The sequence below is a fragment of the Spizellomyces punctatus genome (assembly GCF_000182565.1).
Source record: "Spizellomyces punctatus DAOM BR117 chromosome Unknown supercont1.6, whole genome shotgun sequence".
NCBI lineage: Eukaryota > Fungi > Chytridiomycota > Chytridiomycetes > Spizellomycetales > Spizellomycetaceae > Spizellomyces > Spizellomyces punctatus.
Window position 1 is genome coordinate 933333 of NW_015971542.1, and position 23575 is coordinate 956907.

General features: G+C 48.4%; 11 protein-coding genes across 11 annotated transcripts; 6 read left to right on the forward strand and 5 right to left on the reverse strand.

Annotated features, from left to right (window-relative positions):
* The first annotated feature begins 87 nt into the window (after positions 1–87).
* Positions 88–5293, forward strand: SPPG_04073 (STE/STE11/BCK1 protein). Its single transcript, XM_016752321.1, has 8 exons — positions 88–1424; positions 1499–1531; positions 1597–1771; positions 1828–3796; positions 3879–4138; positions 4214–4325; positions 4387–4548; positions 4620–5293. Exons 1-8 carry the CDS (start codon positions 126–128, stop codon positions 5134–5136), a joined length of 4527 nt encoding a protein of 1508 aa, XP_016609014.1. The 5' UTR covers positions 88–125; the 3' UTR covers positions 5137–5293.
* On the reverse strand, positions 5172–6542 carry SPPG_04074 (uncharacterized protein). The gene is made up of 7 exons (XM_016752322.1): positions 6431–6542; positions 5999–6136; positions 5866–5929; positions 5729–5800; positions 5631–5662; positions 5521–5572; positions 5172–5457 (listed from the first exon to the last, which is right to left on the reverse strand). Exons 1-7 carry the CDS (start codon positions 6439–6441, stop codon positions 5356–5358), a joined length of 471 nt encoding a protein of 156 aa, XP_016609015.1. The 5' UTR covers positions 6442–6542; the 3' UTR covers positions 5172–5355.
* A 131-nt stretch (positions 6543–6673) lies between these two features.
* SPPG_04075 (uncharacterized protein) lies at positions 6674–9343 on the forward strand. The gene is made up of 9 exons (XM_016752323.1): positions 6674–7273; positions 7347–7495; positions 7577–7612; positions 7677–7781; positions 7852–7977; positions 8036–8102; positions 8170–8263; positions 8322–8672; positions 8738–9343. Exons 1-9 carry the CDS (start codon positions 7069–7071, stop codon positions 8913–8915), a joined length of 1311 nt encoding a protein of 436 aa, XP_016609016.1. The 5' UTR covers positions 6674–7068; the 3' UTR covers positions 8916–9343.
* SPPG_04076 (uncharacterized protein) lies at positions 8564–10232 on the reverse strand (the record flags this gene model as incomplete). Its single annotated transcript, XM_016752324.1, has 6 exons — positions 8564–9118; positions 9180–9312; positions 9378–9611; positions 9673–9722; positions 9814–10075; positions 10191–10232. 6 exons carry the CDS (start codon positions 10230–10232, stop codon positions 9039–9041), a joined length of 801 nt encoding a protein of 266 aa, XP_016609017.1. The 3' UTR covers positions 8564–9038.
* A 367-nt stretch (positions 10233–10599) lies between these two features.
* Positions 10600–13879, reverse strand: SPPG_04078 (NAD+ synthetase; the record flags this gene model as incomplete). The annotated part of the gene is made up of 19 exons (XM_016752325.1): positions 10600–10833; positions 10909–11037; positions 11095–11161; positions 11220–11351; positions 11410–11516; positions 11578–11713; positions 11768–11857; positions 11925–12009; positions 12066–12217; positions 12279–12487; positions 12546–12677; positions 12738–12855; positions 12923–12970; positions 13038–13078; positions 13136–13331; positions 13408–13492; positions 13554–13585; positions 13670–13779; positions 13844–13879. The coding sequence occupies 19 exons, from the start codon at positions 13877–13879 to the stop codon at positions 10600–10602; spliced, it is 2139 nt and encodes a 712-aa protein (XP_016609018.1).
* Positions 13880–13933: 54 nt separating this feature from the next.
* Positions 13934–14167, reverse strand: SPPG_09170 (uncharacterized protein; the record flags this gene model as incomplete). The annotated part of the gene is made up of 1 exon (XM_016757327.1): positions 13934–14167. The coding sequence occupies one exon, from the start codon at positions 14165–14167 to the stop codon at positions 13934–13936; it is 234 nt and encodes a 77-aa protein (XP_016609019.1).
* Positions 14056–17334, forward strand: SPPG_04079 (uncharacterized protein). The gene is made up of 7 exons (XM_016752326.1): positions 14056–15733; positions 15809–15901; positions 15962–16065; positions 16128–16328; positions 16380–16469; positions 16533–16827; positions 16885–17334. Exons 1-7 carry the CDS (start codon positions 14192–14194, stop codon positions 17251–17253), a joined length of 2694 nt encoding a protein of 897 aa, XP_016609020.1. The 5' UTR covers positions 14056–14191; the 3' UTR covers positions 17254–17334.
* Positions 17335–17987: 653 nt separating this feature from the next.
* Positions 17988–19340, forward strand: SPPG_04080 (uncharacterized protein; the record flags this gene model as incomplete). Its single annotated transcript, XM_016752327.1, has 4 exons — positions 17988–18353; positions 18415–18726; positions 18803–18955; positions 19024–19340. 4 exons carry the CDS (start codon positions 17988–17990, stop codon positions 19144–19146), a joined length of 954 nt encoding a protein of 317 aa, XP_016609021.1. The 3' UTR covers positions 19147–19340.
* On the reverse strand, positions 19105–21178 carry SPPG_04081 (uncharacterized protein). The gene is made up of 6 exons (XM_016752328.1): positions 20291–21178; positions 20140–20229; positions 19939–20074; positions 19555–19868; positions 19431–19495; positions 19105–19362 (listed from the first exon to the last, which is right to left on the reverse strand). The coding sequence occupies exons 1-6, from the start codon at positions 20855–20857 to the stop codon at positions 19221–19223; spliced, it is 1314 nt and encodes a 437-aa protein (XP_016609022.1). The 5' UTR covers positions 20858–21178; the 3' UTR covers positions 19105–19220.
* SPPG_09171 (uncharacterized protein) lies at positions 21076–22939 on the forward strand. The gene is made up of 2 exons (XM_016757328.1): positions 21076–21124; positions 21205–22939. The coding sequence occupies exon 2, from the start codon at positions 21514–21516 to the stop codon at positions 22834–22836; it is 1323 nt and encodes a 440-aa protein (XP_016609023.1). The 5' UTR covers positions 21076–21124; positions 21205–21513; the 3' UTR covers positions 22837–22939.
* Positions 22940–23006: 67 nt separating this feature from the next.
* On the forward strand, positions 23007–23351 carry SPPG_09172 (uncharacterized protein; the record flags this gene model as incomplete). The annotated part of the gene is made up of 1 exon (XM_016757329.1): positions 23007–23351. One exon carries the CDS (start codon positions 23007–23009, stop codon positions 23349–23351), a length of 345 nt encoding a protein of 114 aa, XP_016609024.1.
* Positions 23352–23575: the final 224 nt, after the last annotated feature.

A 23575-nucleotide genomic window follows, 5' to 3' on the forward strand; every position in this document is an offset into this window, starting at 1 on the left:
ATACAATCGATCCACATTATCGGCTCCAACCGCCCTCCGTGCATTGAACACTGCAGACTGTTGTTGAACAACTTGAAATTCAAGACCTTCAAAATAACCTGTAAAATGGCAGATCGTTGTCGGCCATGACCACGAGTCCCCGAGAGGATGTACAGAGTGGGTCATATTTGCCTAGGACGCCTCATGACTCTGCCAGGATAATGGAAGGTGATGCTGTTTCACGGATCTCACAGTGGAATGAACATGCTGTTGCCCAGTGGTTGGAGGCAGCTGGCTTTGGAAGATATGTAACACCTTTCGTCGAAAAGCATGTGACAGGAAACGTCCTGTTGAACATGACGTACGACACGCTTCGCCAATCGGGAGTGACAAATTTGGGGGATCGCGCGAAACTATTACTACTCGTCAATAACCTGAAAGGCAACACTTCGCCAAATCATTCGACATCCAGCAGCGTCTCGGGATTTCCTCCCACTCTGGTAGACGAACAGCTACCTGCTCAAGGTGACATAACTGGTGCCTCTACGCCTGTGTCTAGAAATACGCCGCCCCAGACAGCAGTGTCTCCGACGAGGCCCGTGCGCACCGAATCCTCCAGTACACTACATCCCCAACATACAAGCCCGATATCTACTGGAGGAAATCGCCTTCCAATTCCTCCTCGCACTAAAAGCAAAGAAGCTTTCCCAAGAGGATGGGATGCTAGAATTCACGGATGGGACTCGTCGGTTCGGACCGTTGCTCTGCAAGACGGCGGACAGCCTCGAGACGGATTTCAAGACCGTACATATATTTCGTCTCTTTGTCAAGAAAAGCACATGTCTGCTCGCACTACCATTTACAGTGATCTTGTTCCGACGGTAAATGTATCTTCCTTGCTACCGGATCGCACAGACTCTCTCCTGGACTCGAACGTTAGTGACTCTTCACTTTCAACCCCGTCAGTATCCTGTGCGTATGGGGACGGGTCATCCAACTATATGGGCCGATTAAGCGCGGTACATGTGTCGCCACCGACGGGTGAGGCTGAATTCCAAGACGACTCTAGCTTGATGAGCAGAGCGGCAAACCCCTTAAGACGTCAACCGGCCATACGTGAATCTCGATCAAAATCACCTCCACGAAGCGATGACAGCGATACAAGTAATGGAAAGCGGCGGCCCAACTTAGCCATTCGCACCAATTTAAATCAGTTGGCCCCGCCAAACTCGAAATCAATATCCAGAAGATCCCCAGATGGCTCACTCTCAGTTTCTCCAAGCACTCCTAATATATCTCATACAGCACGGTCTCCACGAGACCGGGAATTAAGTCGAGAAGGAAGTAGTGGAAGCGTGGGCACGGTATCGCCTACCACTGCCATCGTGGATTCTCCAAACACTCACTTTGTGCGGTCTCTCAGAGACTTGAGTTTCTATGAGAAGGTAAATTATCGGTCTTTTTTTTTCTGAGTTTCACTTGATGCACTCTATTGCTTGTCTAACTTTGACTTCTATAGGACAACACGATGGACATAGCCGGGCTACGAGAGGTAAGTTCGCACATTGCATACCAAAATGCGCTAGCTCATATAGTTGACAAATATTTTGACAATAGCGATGTATTCGAGTGACGGGATTAGATGACCAGTCCCATATAATTGACGTCAGAAACCTCGTCGGCGCCCAAGCAATTCGCGACAGAGTCTTTATGAAGTTCAATCTGCGGGATCCAGGGGAGAGAATGAGGTACGGCATATATGGACTGGATTTTTCGGGCCAACTCGACACAGGTATGTAAACCCGTCACCAGATTTGCAGGTGCATGCTCAACTCATCCCCTATATAGAGAATCAATTGGACGATGAAGCTCTTCTGGCAATTTGCAAATCGCCCAATTACCAACTCAAAGCTCATTTGGTCCTCAAACGACTTGACGAAGAGTGTGCTCTCCCATTGCCAGATGAGAAGTTGGTTGACACGCCAGCAACTCCCCATGAAGTTTCGGAAGTAGATGAACCCCTGTCATCGCCAATTGTCCCCAAGCAAAGCACACGACGGGGGCTGCTTAAGCTGTTTAGCAACGCGACAAAACGAGCTGTGGCGCCACCTGAAGACGAGCCCTATGTGGACGTATCGAATATAGCCCCGCACTCTGCTCCGGTGCGACTGGAATCAAACAACGACATTCCACTTCTCGGACCACCAGATCAAGATGGTTTCCCTGAAGGAGAGACTGGGGATTTCCAAAGTATTGATGATCTACCTTATGATGGACCCCTTTCGAGGGTCACAACAAAGAAGCTCGAGCATTTCTTTGGAGAGCGGCCGCCAAGTGAGCTTATTTGTGAAAACCTAGAGGAATTTTTCCCAAGTTTATCGCGATCGCGTCCCATCACTAGTCAAGGTCAAGGGGAGATGACAGGCGGCGATCATGTACCGGAAAGAGAACGTTTATCTTTGAAGAATTTTGTAAAGGAAACTATGAAAAGGAAAAGGGCCAGCCGAAGCGAGACCAGTTTTGGACGGCGACTGAGTAGACCAGCCGCCTTGGTACTCTCCGAACTGTCAGAGCCCGATAAGGTGCCAACACAGGAGCAAGCACAACCCGAGGAAGTGGAGCAAGTTGAAAGTCAGTGGAAGGATCGCATTGCAACCATTGACGAGGATTCTAGTGTGCTGACTGGAAAAGATGCAGACTGGTTGCCTATCTCACGGAATCCAGATGTTGATGATCTTCTCCGAACAGAAGGTGGGAGCGACGGGGAAGCGGATCCCATGGAGCGGCCAATGGCAAGTCGCAAACGTTCGGCCAAGATTTTTGGAGTCCGAAAGGGGGTTTTGGTGGATTATGCTGCGGAGCAACCGCTGTCGCAAGCAGGCTCTATTCCAATGATTGACCGAGTGTGGACCACGTCGCTGAATGATTTGGATAAAAGTCGGCGACGCTCTACTGTGTCTCACACGAGCGTGTTGGGCCGTCGTTCTAAGCAATCACTGGTGGGGAGCCGTAAGAATTTAAGCCGCTCAGATACGGAATTGGACGAGTCTGAGATCTCTACTGGCGATAGGCTACGAAGGGCAGGAACAAAACGCGCTCAAATGAAACGGCTCGCGAGAAGCGATGACTATCTGCATACTTCTGAGAAATGGGCACCTCTGAAATTAACTTGGAGTGACGAAAGTTTCCTGAACCAGCGCAGAGCTGGAACCATTGGAATGAACCTTGGTACGCGCAAGAGCGTAGCGTCTTGGGACAAACGACGCGAACACCGTTCCGAGTCCGAGATTGAGGCAGAGGGCACTACTGAATCTTATAAGCCACTTACATCGAGGAGAACCACTCGCAGGGAATCCAAACTGGCGTCGCAAAATTCTTTGGCTGCAGAGCGCCCAATCGCAGAAGAAGACGAAGAACATGAAGATGACGTAACTGCCAGCACGGATATCGCTCTTCGGGACGAACAGACTACGCAAGAGCCGAAAATCCCTGGGGACGGATCGGCTGCCAATTCTCTGGAGGGTCTCGATAGATCCATGCCTACGCTGTCAAGAGCATTTACGCACGAACCTGACAAGCGGAGCAACGTTGAATGGGCTTGCGGTCCCTTGATAGGCAAAGGCGCATATGGTAAAGTCTTCTACGGGGTTAATGTGAAGACTGGAGAAATTATGGCCGTCAAACAAGTGGAACTCGCTGGGATGCCTAGGAAGCGAAATGCGGAGGACGCGAAAAAGGATTCCAGGCGCAGAATGTTGGACGCACTTCATCGTGAAATTACTCTTTTAAAAGATTTAGATCATGAGAATATCGTGCGGTGAGTAGTGATACGTGGCTATGGACGACAGTGGACTAAATGGTCCCCACTCTGTGGCTTTTATGTGGACTGATTCATACAGATACCTCGGTTATGACGTGGAAGGAACGACGATCAATGTCTTTCTAGAATATGTCTCTGGTGGTTCTATATCATCGTCGATTACCAGCATGGGCCGCTTTGAGGAGCCTTTGGTGCGGAGCTTAACATGCCAAATCCTTTGCGGCCTGGAGTACCTTCATGAACGATCTATCATTCACCGAGATATCAAAGGAGGAAACGTACTGCTCGATGAGAACGGTGTCGCAAAAATATCAGATTTTGGAATTTCAAAGAAAAACGGTACGTTGTAATCAATAATCAGAAAGAGTTTTCAAAGGGAGCTACATCGTTTGGGTGTCGTTTTTTTATCCGCAGAGTACAAGATGGCATATAGGTTCAACTCGCGCATGTCAATGCAAGGCTCTGTGCATTGGATGGCCCCAGAGGTCATCAAAGCTAAGGGTTACTCTGCTAAAGTCGATATTTGGTATGTGACTATCATATGTTTTTTATTCCACATGACCGCACTGACCCTCAGTTGTGCACAGGAGTCTGGGCTGTCTCATACTTGAGATGTTCACCGGATACAACCCCTGGCGGCAGCTGGACGAGCTACAAACGATGTGGCGGTTGGGTCGTGAAAACACACCTCCATTACCTGAGTGGTTGTCACCACAGGCACAAAACTTGCTGGAAAAGTGCTTTACAATGTAAGGAATCAAAGGAACGTTAGCGACCTTTCATGTCTTATTTCTGACTCATGGATGTTCATGGTTCATAGCGATCCTGATCAACGACCGACTGCAACCGATCTTCTATCGCACGAGTTTGCTGATGTGGATCCCGCCACCATTGTTGACTTTCGAGCGTATAAGGAAGCAGCGATCGAGCAAAAGCGTCTGGAAGAGGAGGAGGCCGATGCTCTTTCCGACGATGACGATTGGGACGGGAGCGACGTGAACTGGCTTACAAGCCGAAATTCCTTGTACATTTCGCGGGTACTTACGGCTAGACGGCTTTCCACAATGAAGCGGCGAGCCTCCAAGGGTCTTGCTTCGAAAGACGATAATATCGGCGGTGACGCTAATGTCACCCCTGATAGTGTTGTTAAACAGGATGCTGGAGAGTCGGAGCCACTACCCAATAGTCTGACAGGAACTTCTTTCGGAAGTGCTGATGTCGATGCGGATCTTAACTGTGAGGAGGAGATTTCACATAACAGTAGTGCTTTTCAGCACCGTAATGATGAGAGCCACCGAATGATGTCTCTGAATGAATCAGTAGCTATTTTGCACTGATGGAAATCTGTCGCTCATTTTGCGTTTTAATATCTTTCGTGTATTAGATTTTTGATCTCTTAATGTATTATTTTAAATGTACAGAGCTTGGCCAGAAAGTTGTAATTGGTCGTAAAGTCACTAAACGAAAACAAATGATTGCTCTAATACTCAGTAAATAACGCGAATAGTCTGATGTTTGAAAGACTGTTATGCATGATAAATAACCGCAAGTCCTGCCTATGCTTGTCTATCTAATAGCGATCTAATGTGCTTGTTGATGAATTGGCACTTCAAAGCTTCCGCTGGTAAATTCTTTGCGCCTGACACACGCTTGATGCACTAGAAGACCGGCCTATTTGAGATGCAAGCCAAATTATCACTAAACGTTGCCAAATACCATACCTGTGGTGCTCCACACCAGCAGTCGAAAGGTTGGCTCATATCCCATTCCGTACTGGGCCGACAGTAAATGAGATAACAAAATGATGGTACTATTAGCAGCGAGAACTCACCTTGGGTAGAAAAAGGTCGCTTCATCTCCCGGCTGGAATGGCAAAGGCATTAGCATCCTATATCGTGTACTTGCCCCGCAGCTATATGACTTTTTTACCTGCAAGTCCCGAGCTGCAATCACTTCCAACGTTTCAACGTCAATAATGACAGAGGGATCGCAGGAGTGATTCTTTATTGGAAGGGTATAAAGGTCAATAATGAGCTTATGGTAAGAAGTCCTTAGTGTACAAATACCATAAAGACGAGCTCAGAGTTCAACTCGATGTGCTTATCCGCCGAAATTTGCACAGATGACCACCTTTGGAAAGGGCGAGAAAAGACGATCAGAGAACTAGCATACAGACATAACTGTAAGTTGCCAAAATACCTCTTAAAGGCTTCATAGCACCCTTCAATTTTAGCCATGACTTCCTTTGCCTGGAACGGGCGGAGCACAACCAACTTTGACTTGAAGTCCCCGTCCGCGCCACTGCGAACAATTTCGAACCGGTCCGGGAATTTGAGGCTACATGCGACAGCCAAATGATGAAAGAACACATGAGCGATCGGCATGCATCTGGTTGAGGCTCAAGCCTCAGATGACGCGCGCAACTAAACCCTTGGCTTCTCCGCCGGAGGCTTGCTATATGGCATGGTACATGACTAATGAATATGCACGTCCAGTGTGCCAAAGACACAAGCGGGGTCTAGAGGGACCCGGGCATAAAGGCCAGAAACATATGTGCTCCAGTCCGGCAGACCAAAACTATGCCAACGGTGCCCAGCGTCGCCTATCGTGCCTTCATACGCCAATACGTACCTTTCCACCATGGTGTGCAATGGTTGTCTGCTCTAGCCGTTGTTCGAGGTGATGGAAACAAAAAGTCAGTGCCAAGCACAACCTCCGCCAACCAACGCGATCGGAGTAGGAAATGAACGACCCCACGGAGATCACCCGAGGGAGATGGTTTGGAATGTGACTGTGCCATGCTTTTTTTTCACGTGATCGTACGATCAAAAGCTTCAATTCAGCCGAGATGGTTTCTGAAGCGCTGGTTTGAAGCCGGGCTTCTTCCTAAGGCTCTCCCGCATAGGCCGAGTTGACGCCAAGGGTCTTGCATGTATCGCACATTAGTTTCCTTGAAGGCGATCAACAGTAGTGATCATAATCGCTGTCAATGTGCGGATCAAAGCTGATCTCGTCAGGCGCATACGGTATTAACAGGCTGCCGGTGGATAGATGGCACTCCCTGAGAATAGTGTTGCGTGAAATTTACTCTCCAACTACGAAACAAGTATGCGTATCTCAACATGTTGAACGGTCATGTTAATTACAGCTATCGGGAAGTTTGATCGACGCTTACTAAGGGCTACTAATGTACTTGGTAAGCGAAGCACGTGGATACGATCAAGCAACGGTTCAGCAGCGTTGGCTTGGTCATTCATCTTGAGCAAACCATGTCAACCAACAGAACTTTCTGTCGGATTGCACCCAGGCCTGACTATAACAGCTTATCTTCTTCTTTGAGTTTAAGCCAAAGCGGTCAAGAAACGACACTTTATGTATCATGTGACTGGAATTCTGTTAATAGTGCTTCGCGAAGCACTGCCGTCGCGTTTGAGTTGGGGATTACAGATGGCACGATCGTATGGCAACGAGCAGGTAAATGGCTCTTTAGACACTGCACAGGCCGCAAGCATTTGTTTGGCTAAAGGATTAAATCCGTTTATCAAAGTCACCATGGCGGATCTACGACGATGTCAACCTGAAGATATTTCTGAAGATGACTATCTGATGGCTACCAAAGCAGCTTTCGCAGGGCAGTCTGATCACAAAGGACAAAAAACTGGATGCTCAGTGAATACTGGAGACTTCACTGCTGAGGTTAGCGATAGTTAGGTGTGGTCTAACGTACCGGCCAGGGAGATACCATTGCGTGAGAGCTTACGTTTTCCAATGCCAAAGCTGTCCTGGTTTTTAATATTAGATGGTGGAATCAAGGTATTATACTCTTTTTTTTGCACAAGCACCAAGTGTCACTGACGTAATAGTATCTTGCTCGCAGTTTGCGCTTGGCAGAATATCTCTGCCGTCTGTGTTAAAGGAGGAATGTAACGCAATATGGATAAAATGGATCGATGAATTGATAATCGATCGACAGGAGGCCTCGGTGAGGGCTGTCTCAGCACAAGTAACGACACAGCGCGGTCTGTTAATGGAACCTTACCATCACTATATAGGATCGAATCCAGAAATTGGAGGCAAAAGTTAAAGATCTGCAACAACAGCGAGCAGAGGTGTTGAAGGAGCATGATGTTTGGGTGAAAGAAAAGCGTGAAAAGGTTGAAAAGACAATCTACAAAAAGGTGGCCTCTTTCTCGAACGCCTCCTCCCTGCGACGATGCTTATGACAACACTACCAAGTTCAAGGAGGTGCTGAATGCAAAGAAAGGCAAAATACGGGATCTAATGAAAGCTAATAAAGAACTCGGTAATTATGAACACAGCGTACTTCCGTTTTGCTTAGAGGAGAATAATGAACAGTTCCATGGTGACAGCAATGCGAATCGCAACCTCGGAGGAGGCGCTCAAGGTAGCTGCAAGTCGAGCCATCGACGCATCAAACACCGTAGAGCACGAAGGGGTAGATCGGTATGTCCGGTCCTTCAGGAAGCAACTTACGTTCATCAAATTAAAACGAAGTCCAAAGGGCCTTACACCCCAATCGGTTCAATGAAGCAGGCTCCCATTTGGCGGAATCTGGAGAATCAAGTTCTGATACGAGCGTTGACGCCATTGTGGGTCGGCCAGCGAAAAGGAAGAGAGGAGAGGACGGCAGTCATGACGCAAGGCAACAGCGGACACGCCAATCAACAAGCTCTACCACCGCACCATCTCATGGAGAACAATTAACAGTCACAGCGCAAAAGGGCGAAGCAGATAAAGTAATCTCTGCTATTAGCTTAGATGACTCTGATGATACGGACGAGGGACCACCGGCTTTATTGGGTAATTTGGGTCTCCCAGATTTGAGAGGCAATGTGTATCGGACGACGTCAAGGTAAGATAAGATCCGCCCCTTTGTTACTATGGATAAACCCATTCGAGATTAACCCGCCATAGTAGAAGATTGGCACGTCCTGTGATGCCGTCAGCAGAAGCGGGAAAACCACCCGCAGCGGTCTTTCGGACACCGACTGCCATCGAGGGACGCCAGTCACGAACCGATCGCAGGACGGGATCGCGTGCACCATCCAATCTTTCAGAACAGGATTCGCCCGAATCGCTGCTACGAAAGATTTAAGTGATAGGTCTGCTTAAATTAAAGTCGGGAATTTCATCTTGCACTGCAGCTTTCGTTGGTAAGGTATCATACTCTTCTGAAAATAATAATATGTATATACAATGTTAACCTGTCCTCTTGGCATCAGTCAATGTCCATGGGCCGCACCCCTAGATCCCGGTTGCCGTTGGTAGGCAAGTCGGTTGGAGCAGTGGGGGATGATTCTGCGGCAAGCACTACTGTTACCAAGAGTTTACTTTTCCGCCATGCAGACAACTTGTATACCTGGTGGTGATCCCTCGATAATCTCTTTTTCCTCAGTAACAGACGGTACTCCATTTCCTTGTACAATTTCCATTGGGCTATCACGTATCACGCTAAAATGCAAAGGACTATCGGACGACGTAACCAGTAACACCTTGTAATAAAGAATTTAGTTAGAAGCTCGGAAATAGCCCTGCGCTTGACAATATCTATACTAACCTTCTCCAAAGCTCGAAGATATTTCCACACATTCTTGTGGTGCTCGTTTGGTCGGACAGTCAATTCGCATAATCGCTGCACGGTAAACGGTGCTTCATCAAAAGTATCCAATGCCAGTCCGATACGGGTCTCATAGTCCTTCACAGAATCCCCTTTATCCGCCTCATCTTCTGATTCTCCCTTAAGGTTTCGACGGATCTTCAACTTTATGACTTCTTTCACCAGAGGCCAAGGCTATTATCACATGTGCGTAAATATCAATCACATCAATTATCAGCTCTACAGTGATGCTTACATGCTCTAATTCGCAAGAGTCTGCTATTCTTGTCAACATATGATCGTATTCTATTATTTTTTGCGAGGCCAAGGGAAACGAGTAAGGCATAAACCTTTGAGTAACGGTCAACATGCGCTATTATGCAGCAAGGCCACGTACCAGATTTCCATTCTTTTTCGCCCGCATCTTGCAGTTCGGACAGTGTAGGAGCTTCCGTATCGCTAACCATTCCCGTCATCTGGGCCTGCAAGAGTTGCCGACTTGCGATCTGCGCAGCGTCATGAAGCCACATTTTCCACATTCGACTCGACCGATCCACCTGATCGAGTTCCGGTTCCAACAGCACTGTCCATTGAGCGTCGATCAAGGGTATTGGTTCCCGATCACCGACAAAAGATGAACCAACCTGGGCCAAAGTCACCTACAGACTTTCTCAACAATGTCATTGGACGACCAGTGATTGTTAAATTGAACTCGGGGGTGAATTACAAGGGTGAGTATAGCTAGCATGCACATGTGATGGCCAAGCAACTTACCGATATTCGGGCAGGTACCCTAGCATGTTTGGATGGATACATGGTAAGCGTTCGTGGCTCAAGTCCGCAAAAGCACAACACAGCACCGCTCAGACCCTGCTGCCACTTTCAGAATATTGCGCTTGAAAATACGGAAGAGTACGTACACGGGGTGTTAAAGAACAAGTATGGGGATTGCTTCATTCGAGGGAATAATGGTGAGTATGTCTCACATAGTTTCTGAGTATCTTTGATGCTGAGCCATCTTTATTTGGGTGAGCAGTGCAATATATATGTGCTGCAAAGTGAACGCATCGGGGACGCTCGGTAGACGCAGGAATGATTCTGTGCGAGATGATCTAGCACGCTTTATGTCATTAATACAAGGAGAATTGTACATATTCTTTACGTCCATTCCTTCAAGCCCTGTCTACTTCCCTTCTCCTGACTTTAAAGAATTGTTTTGAAGGCGCTCCACGGCGGCAGCGCCCTCGTCTATACGACGGAATTGCCATGTCCAGCCGGCGTTATAAAGGAAGGGCCTCAAATCATATCGATTGTCGTCTGGCGAGTAAGGTGACATGTGATACGAGGGTGGCAAAATGGTGGTCTTGTGCCGATTGATGGAGTAGTAGAAGAAGAACGATTTCACTTTCTCAGCAATCTGGCCGAAAGGCAATGCTACAATGTTAGAGCGTCGATTTGGCGTCTTGCTCGCAGCCATCTTGAACAATCATACCTCGGTTGGACGAAGACGATCACCCCATTCGTGAAGCAACTTAGAGAACATCCCGAAAGGCCCACATTTAGCCACTTTTCGCAATGTGCCGTACACCGAGAGCTCCTCATAGGTCATCTTCATATCAACCTATGGCAAATTTAGTTCGGCATCTTTAAATGCATGTTGGGGCAAGTGCTATCTTACCTCGTCACCCTGGACGTACTCCTTGGTGATAGGTTCTAATTCAGCAGTCGGCGTAGCCTCTAGAAATCTTTGACGCCATTGAAGTTGTCTGTGAATCAAAGGTACGCAGACGGTTATATACTTACTCTTCAAGGATATCTAGGCCGAGTTCAGTCTTGGCATATCCAAGGAATTTTCTCAAGTCGATTTTACTGATTCCCCCAATAGGATTGATGTCAGCACTTGAACAGTCATACTTGGTGAAGTAGCCTCGGAGTCTTCATTTTCGAAGGTTACTGAAATTGCGCGCCAACAAATACTAGTGATCAGGCTTACGTTTCGTCGACATTGGCACTGCCGAGAACAAGTAGTGACCCAGGTCGGCCCCGTACCCACAGAAGCAGCTGAGCAAACATGTAAGCCAGAACCATTCTTGATCGTGCCTGATGATGTAAATTATTTAGTCCAACCTGCTCTCCGTTTCAAGTGCAGTGTTGCAATCACCTGTATATTTTGTAGAGCTAAATTTTCCGTTTCACTTCCGCCATGTACCTTGAAAATAGGACGTTTTCCAGTCGCTGTCTGGAAAACTGCTAGAAAGCCAGACACAACAGAATCCATGTTGATGTCCAAGTGGTAGCTGCGATAGGAAGTTAGGAAATGCTGCGTTATGACGCTGACTGCACTGTTATACCTTCCCAGCTTGTCGGCAAGATGCTTCGCCCTGACCCGTGTCTCTTTGCTGGAATTTTCGGTTCCCATATAGCAAGTGTGAAAGATGCGCCTAAAGGAACGAGAGACGATGAGATTTCCGTTCCCTAAGCGAGATATCTCCTTTAACGTTTCCTCACCCACTCAGTTCTCTTGGATCCTCGGGAATATAATCTGAGTTGGTTTCACCAACTAGTCTTCTGGCGTCCGCAATAACCTGCTGGTCTGCCATACAGTAATCAGCCAACTAGCTATATGTCTCTTGTCATCAGGAAGCTTACCTCCGTTTTGAGCAGCTTTGCAAACCAGGTCACACATTGAGTAAACAATGACAGCTGTAGAGCAACTGTCCAATCCGCCACTTAGAGGCAAAAAGAATCCCCCAGCCTTCGATCGGCGCAGATAATCCCATAGCCAGCATGCAGGACCGAGCCTTCAGGATAACGTGAGTGGTGTGATGTGATGAATTACATGATGAATTACATTGCATATACCGAATTTCTTCCTGCGGTGTGTGGTACCGCGGCGGGTGTGGTTTACTGGGCGGGCTTCTGATACCGTCTTTGAATATGTCGTGGGTTAAAGCAATATCCGCAAAGACTCGTGGGTATGCTGGGGCCTTCACCGCCTGAGAAGCGCGACTCGGTGCGTCCCCTCGGCGGGAGCGAACTTCTTCGATATCCATTGTTGCCGTGACAAGTTCCTGCAACGGAGAAAGTAAGCCAGTTGCCAGGCCAAGTTCAGGTCTGCTTCATACTTACGACATCCTTAAGAGAAAATTGTGTTCCCTGAGCCACGATCTCACCGTTCATGAGAATCAGCCCGCAGCCATCGTAATAAACGCGCTCTCCGTCACAGCCTTGCTGATTGGCGTAGAGATAGATACCTCCAGACTGTTACCGTCTTCGCATTAGATCATTACCGTGCAAATGCCTGAGATCCACTTCTAGCACCTTTTGCGTAGCTCCTTGAATTAAGTTGATCCGCGTGTGTAACTTCCGAAACTCATGGTGTGAACCACTACTGTTTGTAAAGATTTCGACTCCATCTAATGCTTGATGGGTGTGTGGACTGAAAGGGCGGTTGCTACCTTAGCTCTCCCCGGGCGCAGCATCTTACTCAATATTAAATCAAATACCTGTCTGGTGTGAAGAGTTCTTCACAAAGCTCAGTTCCGAGGACAGTGCTAAACAAGGGAGTATGAAATCACTTGTTTTTGTGTAAGTACGAGCAGGCCAAAGATGGGTACATACTCTCTAGTCGAAATGACAGCATCTCCGAATGGAACAGTAAACTGTACATACCATCAAATCTAGCGCTAGCCGTCGTCGAATATAACTACTAAACGTACCTGGCCAGTGATTTCCTGAATGATACGGGGAAGATGAAAATCCTCCACCGTGCGGTACTTGCTCCATGACGCAAACCAGCGCATTTCTCTGTAGTTTCCGTCATTGGCAAGGAACATCTTGGGCCTGATCAACAAGATCTTCGTGTTGAGGAACACTACCCGGCAGTTGTACTTGACGTCCTTGTGTACCACGGGCCTTTAGAAGGATAATAACATCATAAAAATGGTCAAGAGATCTTCTGCGGTGGTATCAATTGGTGACTATTACGTACATTCCGACATCAATGAGCATGTCTCGGCAGATTTCTGAAGTCAAGAGCTTGGCAAGCACTTCCCATGAGTGCAAGTATGTATCGCCTGTAATTATTTTGTTCAATTTATCCTCCTCGAATTTGGAAGCTGACCGGGCTCAATCTACCTTCATAAAAGTGATCATTGCAGCCGTATCCGCTTACAATACAGGTTAGACGGTTTAATATGGTAATGCCGGGTTCAGCTTTTGACCGAAAAAGAGAGGTGTACAGAATATCTTACGTGATTTCGAGCTCAGGTCCCAAGCGGTAACGGGCACCGGCGTCCTTTGCCAGCTTTATGCTCTCCAGAATGCGCTCGTAGTTGCCCTGAAAGTCGAGGGCCCATTGGTTCTGTTTGACGATATTCAACCTGTCAGTTTCCTCGCGTCGCAACAAGGATGGCAAGCAGCCTTACCAGGACACATGTCGCGAGGGTAACGAAATGTCCCATTGCTCTTATGGCCTATTGCTGATTAAAACCAGATGTGTAGCGAAATCCAGGCCGTTACGTCAAGAAGGTCGCGCTCAATCCCCGATCGACCAGCTTTAGCATGGCTGTGGCAGGGTGTGGCTGGGTACTGGCAGTAGGCTCGCCTTTCGACTTGAGATCAGCTTCCCCACCACTCCCTTCTCCATCTTTTCCCCCAGGCTTGGCCGCATACCCACGGTATATTTTCGTCCTGCGAAGGTCCTGCCGTCCTTGTACACCCGCTTCTTCGTACTTTTGAAGCGCCCTCATTGGTCAGTTCGTTGCTCAAGTAGCATGACATTGGACGTGGGATCTCCTCTGCCTAAACAGGTGGTACATGCCTCTGCGGCCTATCCTGTCAAACTCTTGCCCCCGATTCCTGCAGGACCCAGGTTTTCGGAGGAAGAGCACTTGTTGCTCCTCGAAGGAATAACCCAAGAACTATCGACCCTTCTACGCCTTCCTTTTGCCATTTTCTGGAGCGCGGTTCTTCACCCACAATACCCTGCCTATTCAGTGTCGTGCTTTCTTGACGCTTATTTTCGGTTGCGTCCGAATGACCCAGCGCTGGCGCAAAAGGTCTTTTATCTAATATGTCGTCTAACACTGGCACCAGAAGAAGCGGAAGCAGAGGAACGTCGGGAAGACGAGTTAGGATCAGCCGATGTGTCAGACGATGCAAAGGAGGCTCTCGAGTGGAGCATAGATCTTTGGCCGGACATAGTATACACTAGCGGCCTCATTACATTGCCACGGCTGTTGGAAGTTGCGAGAGAGTTTGGCAATGCGAACACACCGGTACTACGGCATGCTTTCCAAACCGTTTTGCACGTACAGCAGAAGCTATTAAAGGATCTGAATGTAGCGGTGGACATGATTGTAGGATCTGTCCATATATTTCAGAAAAAGTATGGAAAGCTGTCCAAAAATGCTGGGAAGGGCAAGGGAAAGGGAAAAGGCAAGTTTGAGGAAGAAGCGCCACATTATAGAACGGGGGCAAATACGAGCAGTGATGATCCCAGGGTGGATGCGGGAACTGTGAATGGAGACGCCATGCCAATACAGAGTCCCTCAGCATCGATTGAGCAGACGTACGATGCTGATTTCCTGTATGACGCCATCCTAGACTTGCGCGCCTTCGTGTTGACAGGTGGAAGTACGGTCGCAAGGGTGGTTTTGTCGAACAAGGACTTTGTTCCCGCGTTGACCGACATATACCAGGTGGCCAACATCTTTACAGGAGCTGATAATCACAATAGCGACATTACAGACGATGGGAAAGCGTCAGGGAACTGGGATTCAACAGCAATCATGGATGTGGAAGGAGCGCTATCCGATAACGATGTAGCCATTGCCAGCCGTGCACGACGCTTGAAGGGTGCTGTCGTTGTGCTGCTGGAGGCTATAATACAAGTCGAGTTTCTAGAACCGATGAAGCTGGTGCCTACAGAGCCAGTTGACCTCAATCAAATATCCTTAGCAGACGTGCACAAGCGTGCGGAGTCCCTCTGTGATCTCGTTATGCAACTACTGGAATTATCACCTTTTGACGGGCCTGTCACATTCCTGTGCTCGGCCCCGTTATTGGTTGACCTAGAGGTAGACTTTGGTATCTGCGATCGGCTAAAACAAATTCGGGAACGGTATATGAAAGACGAGTCTGACGCGCGATTGGATTACCTTGTCGTTTCCTTGGAACATCTGTTGACCTTCAGTGCCAATGCGGAGGTGAAGCGCGTTATAGCAAATCGGAAACGAAAGCGAGTACAACAGCGCAAGGGCGAGGATAAAGTAGATGAAGCTGTAATTGACGGCGCAAACGATGCAAATTTAGACGTATGTCGTTAGCTACGTCCACCGGTTCACCGGTTTGGGGTTGTTTACAAGGTTCATGGACTTTCCCTTGCGTAGTCAGAAGCAATCAACGAAGACTTTATCAAACGCACGTTGCTTATTTCGCAAATCCAAGATCTGTTTTCGGATCTAGGTGAGGGCTTCATAGAGGTAAGTAAGATCCCTTCCCAAGAACCGTGCTGTTCGACTGATGCAATCGTGTCTTCGTAGGCCTGCTTGATTGCTTTCAATGACGATGTCGAAATGGTCATAATGAAGATACTCGAAAATGATTTGCCTGATTATGTGACCAAACTAGATCGCCAAATGCCGAGGTAATGTGATCCGTCCAGACACAGTCTTGGTAGTGTATCTATAACAGATCTGGACCTTTCAGAACCGCGCCGATTACTGAACCTGTAAGCAGCGAAGCGGTGTCATCCGCCAATGCTTCAACGGAGGAATCTATTCCCAATGAGGAGGTGCCAGAAGAACCTAGTCTTCTCGCCACGCGTCGTAATGCCTTCGACGGTGATGAATTTGATGTCTTCAGCCGTGGGCATGTGGACTCTGAAAAAGTGATCTTTGGAAAAAAGGAGTGGGTACAATACAGTAATCGAGTCGGCTTAAACTAATTCTCGGGCTACAGGAGGACCAACGGAGTACTGAATGACAAGTCGTTTGTGCAGGAACAGCGGGAGGCCATCCTGGCAGCTCAATACGACGATTACGACGACGAGTGAGTTCAACCTGACTGACATGCAATTGGCTAGTGTCATCTAATCACCTGGATTGAAACCAGGTACGACGATACATATGACGCAAGCGAGATCAAACTGGCTGGCACCATCGAGCTTCACCTCGTTGATGAGGAAGAAGGGGTGGTTGAAGACGGAAGGCCACGGCAGGCAGTGCCAGTGGACGAACCATCAGATCCATTTGCAAAGCATGAAGCCGAGCTCGTAGCGATATACCAGAGTGATCGACAATTATTTGATAAATCCCAGCGGAAAAGCCCAAAGAGACTCGAGCTGAGGAAACGAACTGGATATTCGGATGAACAGCTGGAAGGCTGGTTCACCATGTTTGAACGAAATGTATGTAAAGTTCATTCTCCGAAGTCGACAGAACTAGATACTGACTTGAGGATACAGCCACGAAAGAACAGAATTTTAGAAAAATATGCATGGCGGGGTAACAGAGCTGGTGATGTAGAGGAGGCGCGCGGTGCGCCAGATCAGATTCGAAGTCCGCAACATGGAAATGGTTCATCAAACAACATAGATCGAGAGGAACGGGCAGGGCAAGGAGGAACAAGTACTGGAAATCGGGGGAGCGCTGGCGATTCTGTACAGGGAAAACGGGGTGCAGGTGTCGGGCGGGATGGAACAGGGTTTCCCCATGGCGCGCCCTTGGAACGACAACGGGCACGGAAGGAAAAGAACAAAGGGCGTGGGGCTAATCATAGCAGAAAAGACGGCCATGCGAGAAAATTGGGACGCGGCATGGGTGGGCCGTTGTAATTACTGAGAGTTGCAAGCACAAAGGAAGCGGAACGCATCAACGCGCTTGTGTATCCATTTTGTAAAATATAATCGCAATCAGCCTGTCGTTCTACAGTGTCGAGATGGAATTCAATGGAACCATATACTCGCTATCACGACGCCTAGTGCGTTGCCGGCGCGCAGCCATATACCGCCAAAGAAGGTCGCAAAACATTGCGGTAACTAGACCCGTACACATCCCGTAAAGGTTTGCCTAGTAGCACACATATGTATAAAGATCTAGAGTCCAGATAGTTTGAGCCAATTTGCAACCTACCAATATGTCCTTTCCATCAAAGTTCCGATACGGTAGGAGTCCTTGAATGATTTCACTTCCACCGGCCAGAGTCAGCATACAGACTGCTGTCATTCCAGCATTTTTCAAGATTGTTGGAAATTCAAAAATAAAATACACAACAAGGGTCAAGAGTGCAAAACTCGTGAAATGAAGAAGTTTGTCATTATTGCGAAAAACTCTAGGTATGTATGGTGCGACAGACGAAGAAGGATTCTAAGATGCACTCCACATGTTAGGGTTGTAAGATAGAACACACCTGAGAACGAACTGGCAATGCCCTCACCAAGCCCAGAATGGCAAGTACGCCCAAGAGGAAGATGCATAAAATGGCACAACTGAAGCGCATTGAATTGGGCCCTAACGGCCGCTGCTTCCAGACGTGCAACGCCTGCTCTACGGAAGCCAACAAAGAAGGATGGATGCCCGCATACACGCCGCAGCTGGAAAGCCGACAAGACAGGCGAACGGTTTCGTAAGCCATGACGCACGTGATACAGTTGCTTTGGAAGATCCAAGTGGAAATAGGTTGTCGATCTCGGCCATGTTTCCATTACTTGACGCTGCACTGAATTGGTCTTCTACGCCCTCCCCTTCATCCTCGGTTGATCAGTCGGCTGGTCGCTTTGTTCTTATAACCGATGTAGTCCGAGCAGATGGGTCATTCCTCCTGCACCACTTTATTGGCCGACATTTACGCATTGAGGAAGGGCCTGGGTGGAATGTGGTGCTTGTGGGACTAGCACAGGCATTCAATCACTATCTGCTAATTGGCAAGAAGCTGGTATAACGAGAAATCTGTATTGCTTCATGACTCTGAGTTTGACGCCACGAAATAATTGTAGGGTGTGAACCTCACGAGTTACGAGCGGAAGGGTCGTTTTGCCTTTCTGGACGGGCTATCCAATGTACGAGCCGCGTCTGGGCCGTTTGCTAATACAAATGCCAAAGGACCAACTTCCATACAACAATCAGCGAAGCGCTATCCTGATGTGCAAAACTTATTCGCAAACATATTAGCAGCCGTGTCATCAAGAGTTCAAGATGGGTCGAAACCCTGCATAGTTATCGACGATCTGACGATGTTGCTGTATTCTGGGGCACCATTAGTAGACCTTCTGACGTTCATAAGTAGCTTGAACGCATACGTCGGGCAGGTAAGAAAACTGCATTTCCGATCCGTTCGACAGCGGTGACTGCCCGGGGTATGTACCCATTCTCTTTTCTCCATAGCATAACGGATGCTTGGTGGTTCTGGTACACAACGATACATCCAGCGGAGATGTAAGGCAAGCTGCGATGTGCAAGTCGCTCAGCCATCTGGCCGACTATGTCTTGGAGGTACAAGGGTTGGAGAGTGGAGCTACACAAGGGCTTCATGGTCAGGTATGAGCTATGTCAGAGTATATCCCTACCCTTGTAATCGACCTGATGATTTTGCCTCTGTTGGTCAGCTCACATTGGGGCGAGGACCCCCGCTGAACGACACAAGCTTTTCTCCTCACGTGCTGCACTACAGATTGGCAGATGCTGGCGTACAATTCTTCAAGAAAGGATACTCTACCGGTGTTCTGTAAATATCATGCCACTAGTTATTTGCACCCAATCATCCACCATCGGCGGTCATCATAATTTTGTTGAAAACAATCTATTAAGGCTGAGATACGATCGAATCTCGTGACGCCTCGCTGCGTGCGGAAGAATACATGTTTGCTTCTGCATAGCACTCTGTGCAAACACGCACGCCGATATCTAATCGCGAGCATTTCCAACAAATGACCCGACCACATTGCCTGTGTGCAAAGGATGCACTTTCAGTCATGATCACGTTGGATACCGTTTATCACGTGGTTAACGTTACCTGCAATGATGCTTTCGAATCATCATGCTGAATTTTGTTGTTTGACAGATCATGCAAACGGTAGCCTAGGTATGGCGGTAAGGCATTGTGTGCAAAACGTTTGCAATATTGCCTGCACACATACCTCATGATCGGGTATCCATGGCACTGCCACCGACTCCACGCTGCTCACCGTGGACATACTGACTTTGCGATCCACGACAGTTCCCCTCTTGTTGCTTGCAAAGTCAACACCTTGCCAGAGTTTGAAAAGATTCCATTCAGATAGCGACGATTGTGACGCGTTTGAATGCCTTCGTCGTCGTTGTCGCGCCTCCCATGCATGAGTTTCGGCTACTGCCCTTCGTGCAACCGCTATCCATTCGTCTCTCTTGGCGTTTGAGTCAAACCCAACGCGCAATGACTGGGTTGGCGTCTCTATATCCACCAACGCGTAATCTATATTTACCCAGATTTTAGAACAACAGTTTGTTGAAACAATAACGATCGCCTCCTCCTGCTTCCCTACCAGTATCATCAACGGCCATAACCTCCAAATCTGCCAACAACAGAATCGTCTGCCGATCATATGCATTCGCAAGATGATCAGTCGCCACTTGCCCCAGTGGGGTACCGTATATTAGCATATCGCTTAAAAGGAAGAGCTATCGAAATTCATTCACATTAACAGAGGAGTACAGGTCGGAGGCGCAAATTTTATGGAACATACTCTTCGCGGTTCGCTATACCGCTCGTCGCCATCTATCCGAACTTTGTAAACCACATCGTCTCTAAGAAAGATACGTGTGCCTACCAGTGGCTTGAACCAATTCAGCAGTCAGATAAGTTCCTTTGGATATTTCTTTTCAAATTCTCCTCACCTTTCCTAGAAAGAAGAATTCGATTTCGGCGAGCTTATGTATGTTCTCAAATGTCTGAACAGGATTCGGAGGTCGGCGAAACACAGTTCGCACACTATATTCCGTTCTGTCCTCGAACTCATCGTTCAAGGATGGTAGGGACGATAGAGAAGGTCTTGAGCGTGTTGGTCTCCGTACAGCATAGGATTTTGCAGAACGATGAGGAACGGCAGCTAGGCCAAAGCGAGCGGAAAAGGGTGGGGCAAGTGTGATGGAGTCATTGCTTCCTTTTCTTGAAGCAGCTTGAGATTTAGTGGTACTTCGTGGGGCTCGAGAGTGTAAGCTTGAGGTCGAAGGTAGGAGACTGTTATCGGCTTTTTTCGCGGAATGTTCGTCGGCGCTTGCTGTGCCAATACCAGCATTACTTCGCGACCGCTGGTTTTCGTGTAAGATGTCGTGTTGAGGTATGGGGTTCGATATTTGGATTCTCCCTCGTTTGGTTTCTTGTTTGTGCCCAAAAGCTTGATAAAGCAGGTCGTACGCTGTAGTACTTTCCTTTTTCCCGTGGCTTTCCGTGGACGCGAGCATTATCGCAAAGCGTCAAAACTTAGCGTTGGAGAGAGCAGGTGCGGAGTCGGAATAAGCACGACTGAAAGGAATGTCCACCAACCCTCTTGAAATCGGGAAAACCCTCCTGCTGAGAGATTTGTGAACGTTGGAACGTCATGGCTGCTGTTGGTAGGTCACGTGACATAGGTAAGCGATCGGCGTTCAGATCGACCTGCTTTCTGAGCGATCGTTTCGCAGCATCTTTAGCGAGTTGCATGTTCGCAGGACCTTTCACAGTCATTATCGGTAGGTCACGACTGGAATTGCGACCATCTTTTGAATTTTGTTTTTGTGTTATCGTGATTCCCATTCCGAAAACCACGCAGGACACACGGTTCAAGAACCTGTGGCGCTTGTAACGGCTCCAATCGGACACCTCCCCAAGACTTTCCAACTGTTGCATCGCAGATACAGCAGCATATGTCAGCTCTTGGCATCAGCCAGTTCCCCACCGCCCTTTGAATCGTAAAGCTCCCCTTTCGTCAATACCCTCAAACTTTAACAAGTCACACGAGAAAGCCACACAGCCTCTTGACGTAAGCAGATGGACCGCCGCCAAGGATATAACTTCGGTGCCCCAGAATGTCGTCGCCTCACCATCTTTCAACTATCTTTGTTATACTGAATCGGTGATCATGGCTTCTTCTGCAATATCTTTTCCTGGTGCGACATGCACAGTCATCTCCTCAGCTGGCGGTGCCCCCAAGTCACTCGGTACGGGATCTCTGCGCGTAACGCAAGATCTGTCGTTGGCATCCACGGTGCTTTCAACGCAGACCTGGTCATTGACCATTCCACCAACGGCGCCGCTAACAAAACTCTCAAATGGTATATATTTGGTACATCTACCCCCTACCTCCAAGCTGGACACAACTGCAGCCGCTGGTGCTTCTCCCTATGTTTTTCCGAATGACGGAGCAACGCTACGTATTGAACTGGGGCCAAAGTATGACAGTGATTCCGTTGCGCTTCTTGAAGCACTTTTTGCCGACGACAGTCCGGGTCCACAACGGCATCCATCCGAACAGCCTCGAAATAGCCTGGCGTTGGTGGACGAGCATGGCCAGGTGGTAGGCGTGGTTGCAGAAGGCTTGGAAATGGAGGGACAAGGAGATGCTCTACCAGCGTACAACAAGGATGAAGCTGTTGTTATCGAACTCAGCAGCCTTCCTACCGTTCCTCTTCCTGGGGATGAGCAACAAGAGGAGACGCTACCAGTAAGGGTTAAAGTGCTCCGCGATGCATCATCCGGGATGCTATCCACCAGCGAATATATTTCATCCGGTCTTATTCTCACGTCATCTGCCCTTGGTAAAGTGATGAAAAGCGGCGCACAGTCTCTGAAAACCTTGATTCCTGTTGCTGCGGCCCCTTGGGAGCCCGATGCCACCACGAAAAAGAATATTGAAAAGGTTCATAACGCCAGCAAAAGTACGGCAGACTTCACACGTCGTGCGGCCGAGACCGTCGCAACAGTGGCAGTTTCTGCGGGAAAGACAGTGGCCTCCAGTGCCTCAAAGCTGGTACCTGGTTCCAATCACATTGGTGACTCGCGAACAGGATCTGCTTCGTGGGATTTGCTCAGAACGACGGTACATGCCGTTGGAAATGTTCTCGATGCGGGTGTGCATGCGGGAAAGACTCTCTTTGATGATACCGTAGAAGCTGCATCCGGTCTTGTCCAGCATCGATACGGAGGCGAAGCAGGGAATGCCGTGCGGCTGTCTCTGGGGGCAGTGGGAAATGTGGGTCTGGTATATTTTGATGCAAGAGGTATCGGACGGCGAGCTCTCCTAAAGCACGTTGCCAAAGGAGTTGTCATGAACGTTAGGTTGACAGATGGTAGAGTTGTTAGCTTGGGTCAGAATACTAGTGAACCCAGTAGAGTATCTGGGCAGGTTCCCGTTGTTTCGGCTAAGGTGCATCCACAAAATTCTTGTAGCAGCACGAAGAAGTAATTTAAAGGCAATGTCGGTCGGGTAGTAATTACTGCAAAAAGTTTATCAAATTGTACAACACCCAAAGAATATGTAGAGTCAACTATACAAATTTATACCGCTAAATGCCTCCAAACTAACCTCCCATTCCTCTCGATTTTTGATTCTGCAAGAAATTTGCTGTCCTCGGAATGCAGGACGCTATTATTCTGGAATTCTCGAAGTGGGGATTTCAACTGGACGACCCTCCTCCCAATCCTCCTCGTCTGGAACAGGCATCTCTTCCACAGGCGGTCTCTCCTCGAGATCACCTGGGGGCTGATCAGGACGATCAGGTTCTGGACCAGGGCGAGGCAGTGGCGGCTGGTTCCTCGGATTCCTGTCTGGAGGAGGTGGAGGAGGGAGCTCGTCCGGATGAAGTGGATGCGGATATTCTGGTGGAGCGGAAGACACAGGAGGCTTTGGTAGTTCTTCGGGGACGCCCCGAGGAGGTTTTGGAGGACCCGGTATTGGATCTAGCCGAGACGTACGGATAATGAACAGACGCTGTAATAAAGGTGGCACTCAGAGCGACTCGTGAAAACCTACCAGGCACTTTAGCAAACGGCTTTCCTCTTGCAAGGGTTCTATTTCTGCCTGCTACCTGTCTGAGCGAGAGCGCAATTGCAGTAACACGCGACGCCGGACGGTTTTTGAAGGGTAAGTACTCAAGCATGCTGCATGCAACATTCAATGACAAGATCGCTGGAAGACAACTCGT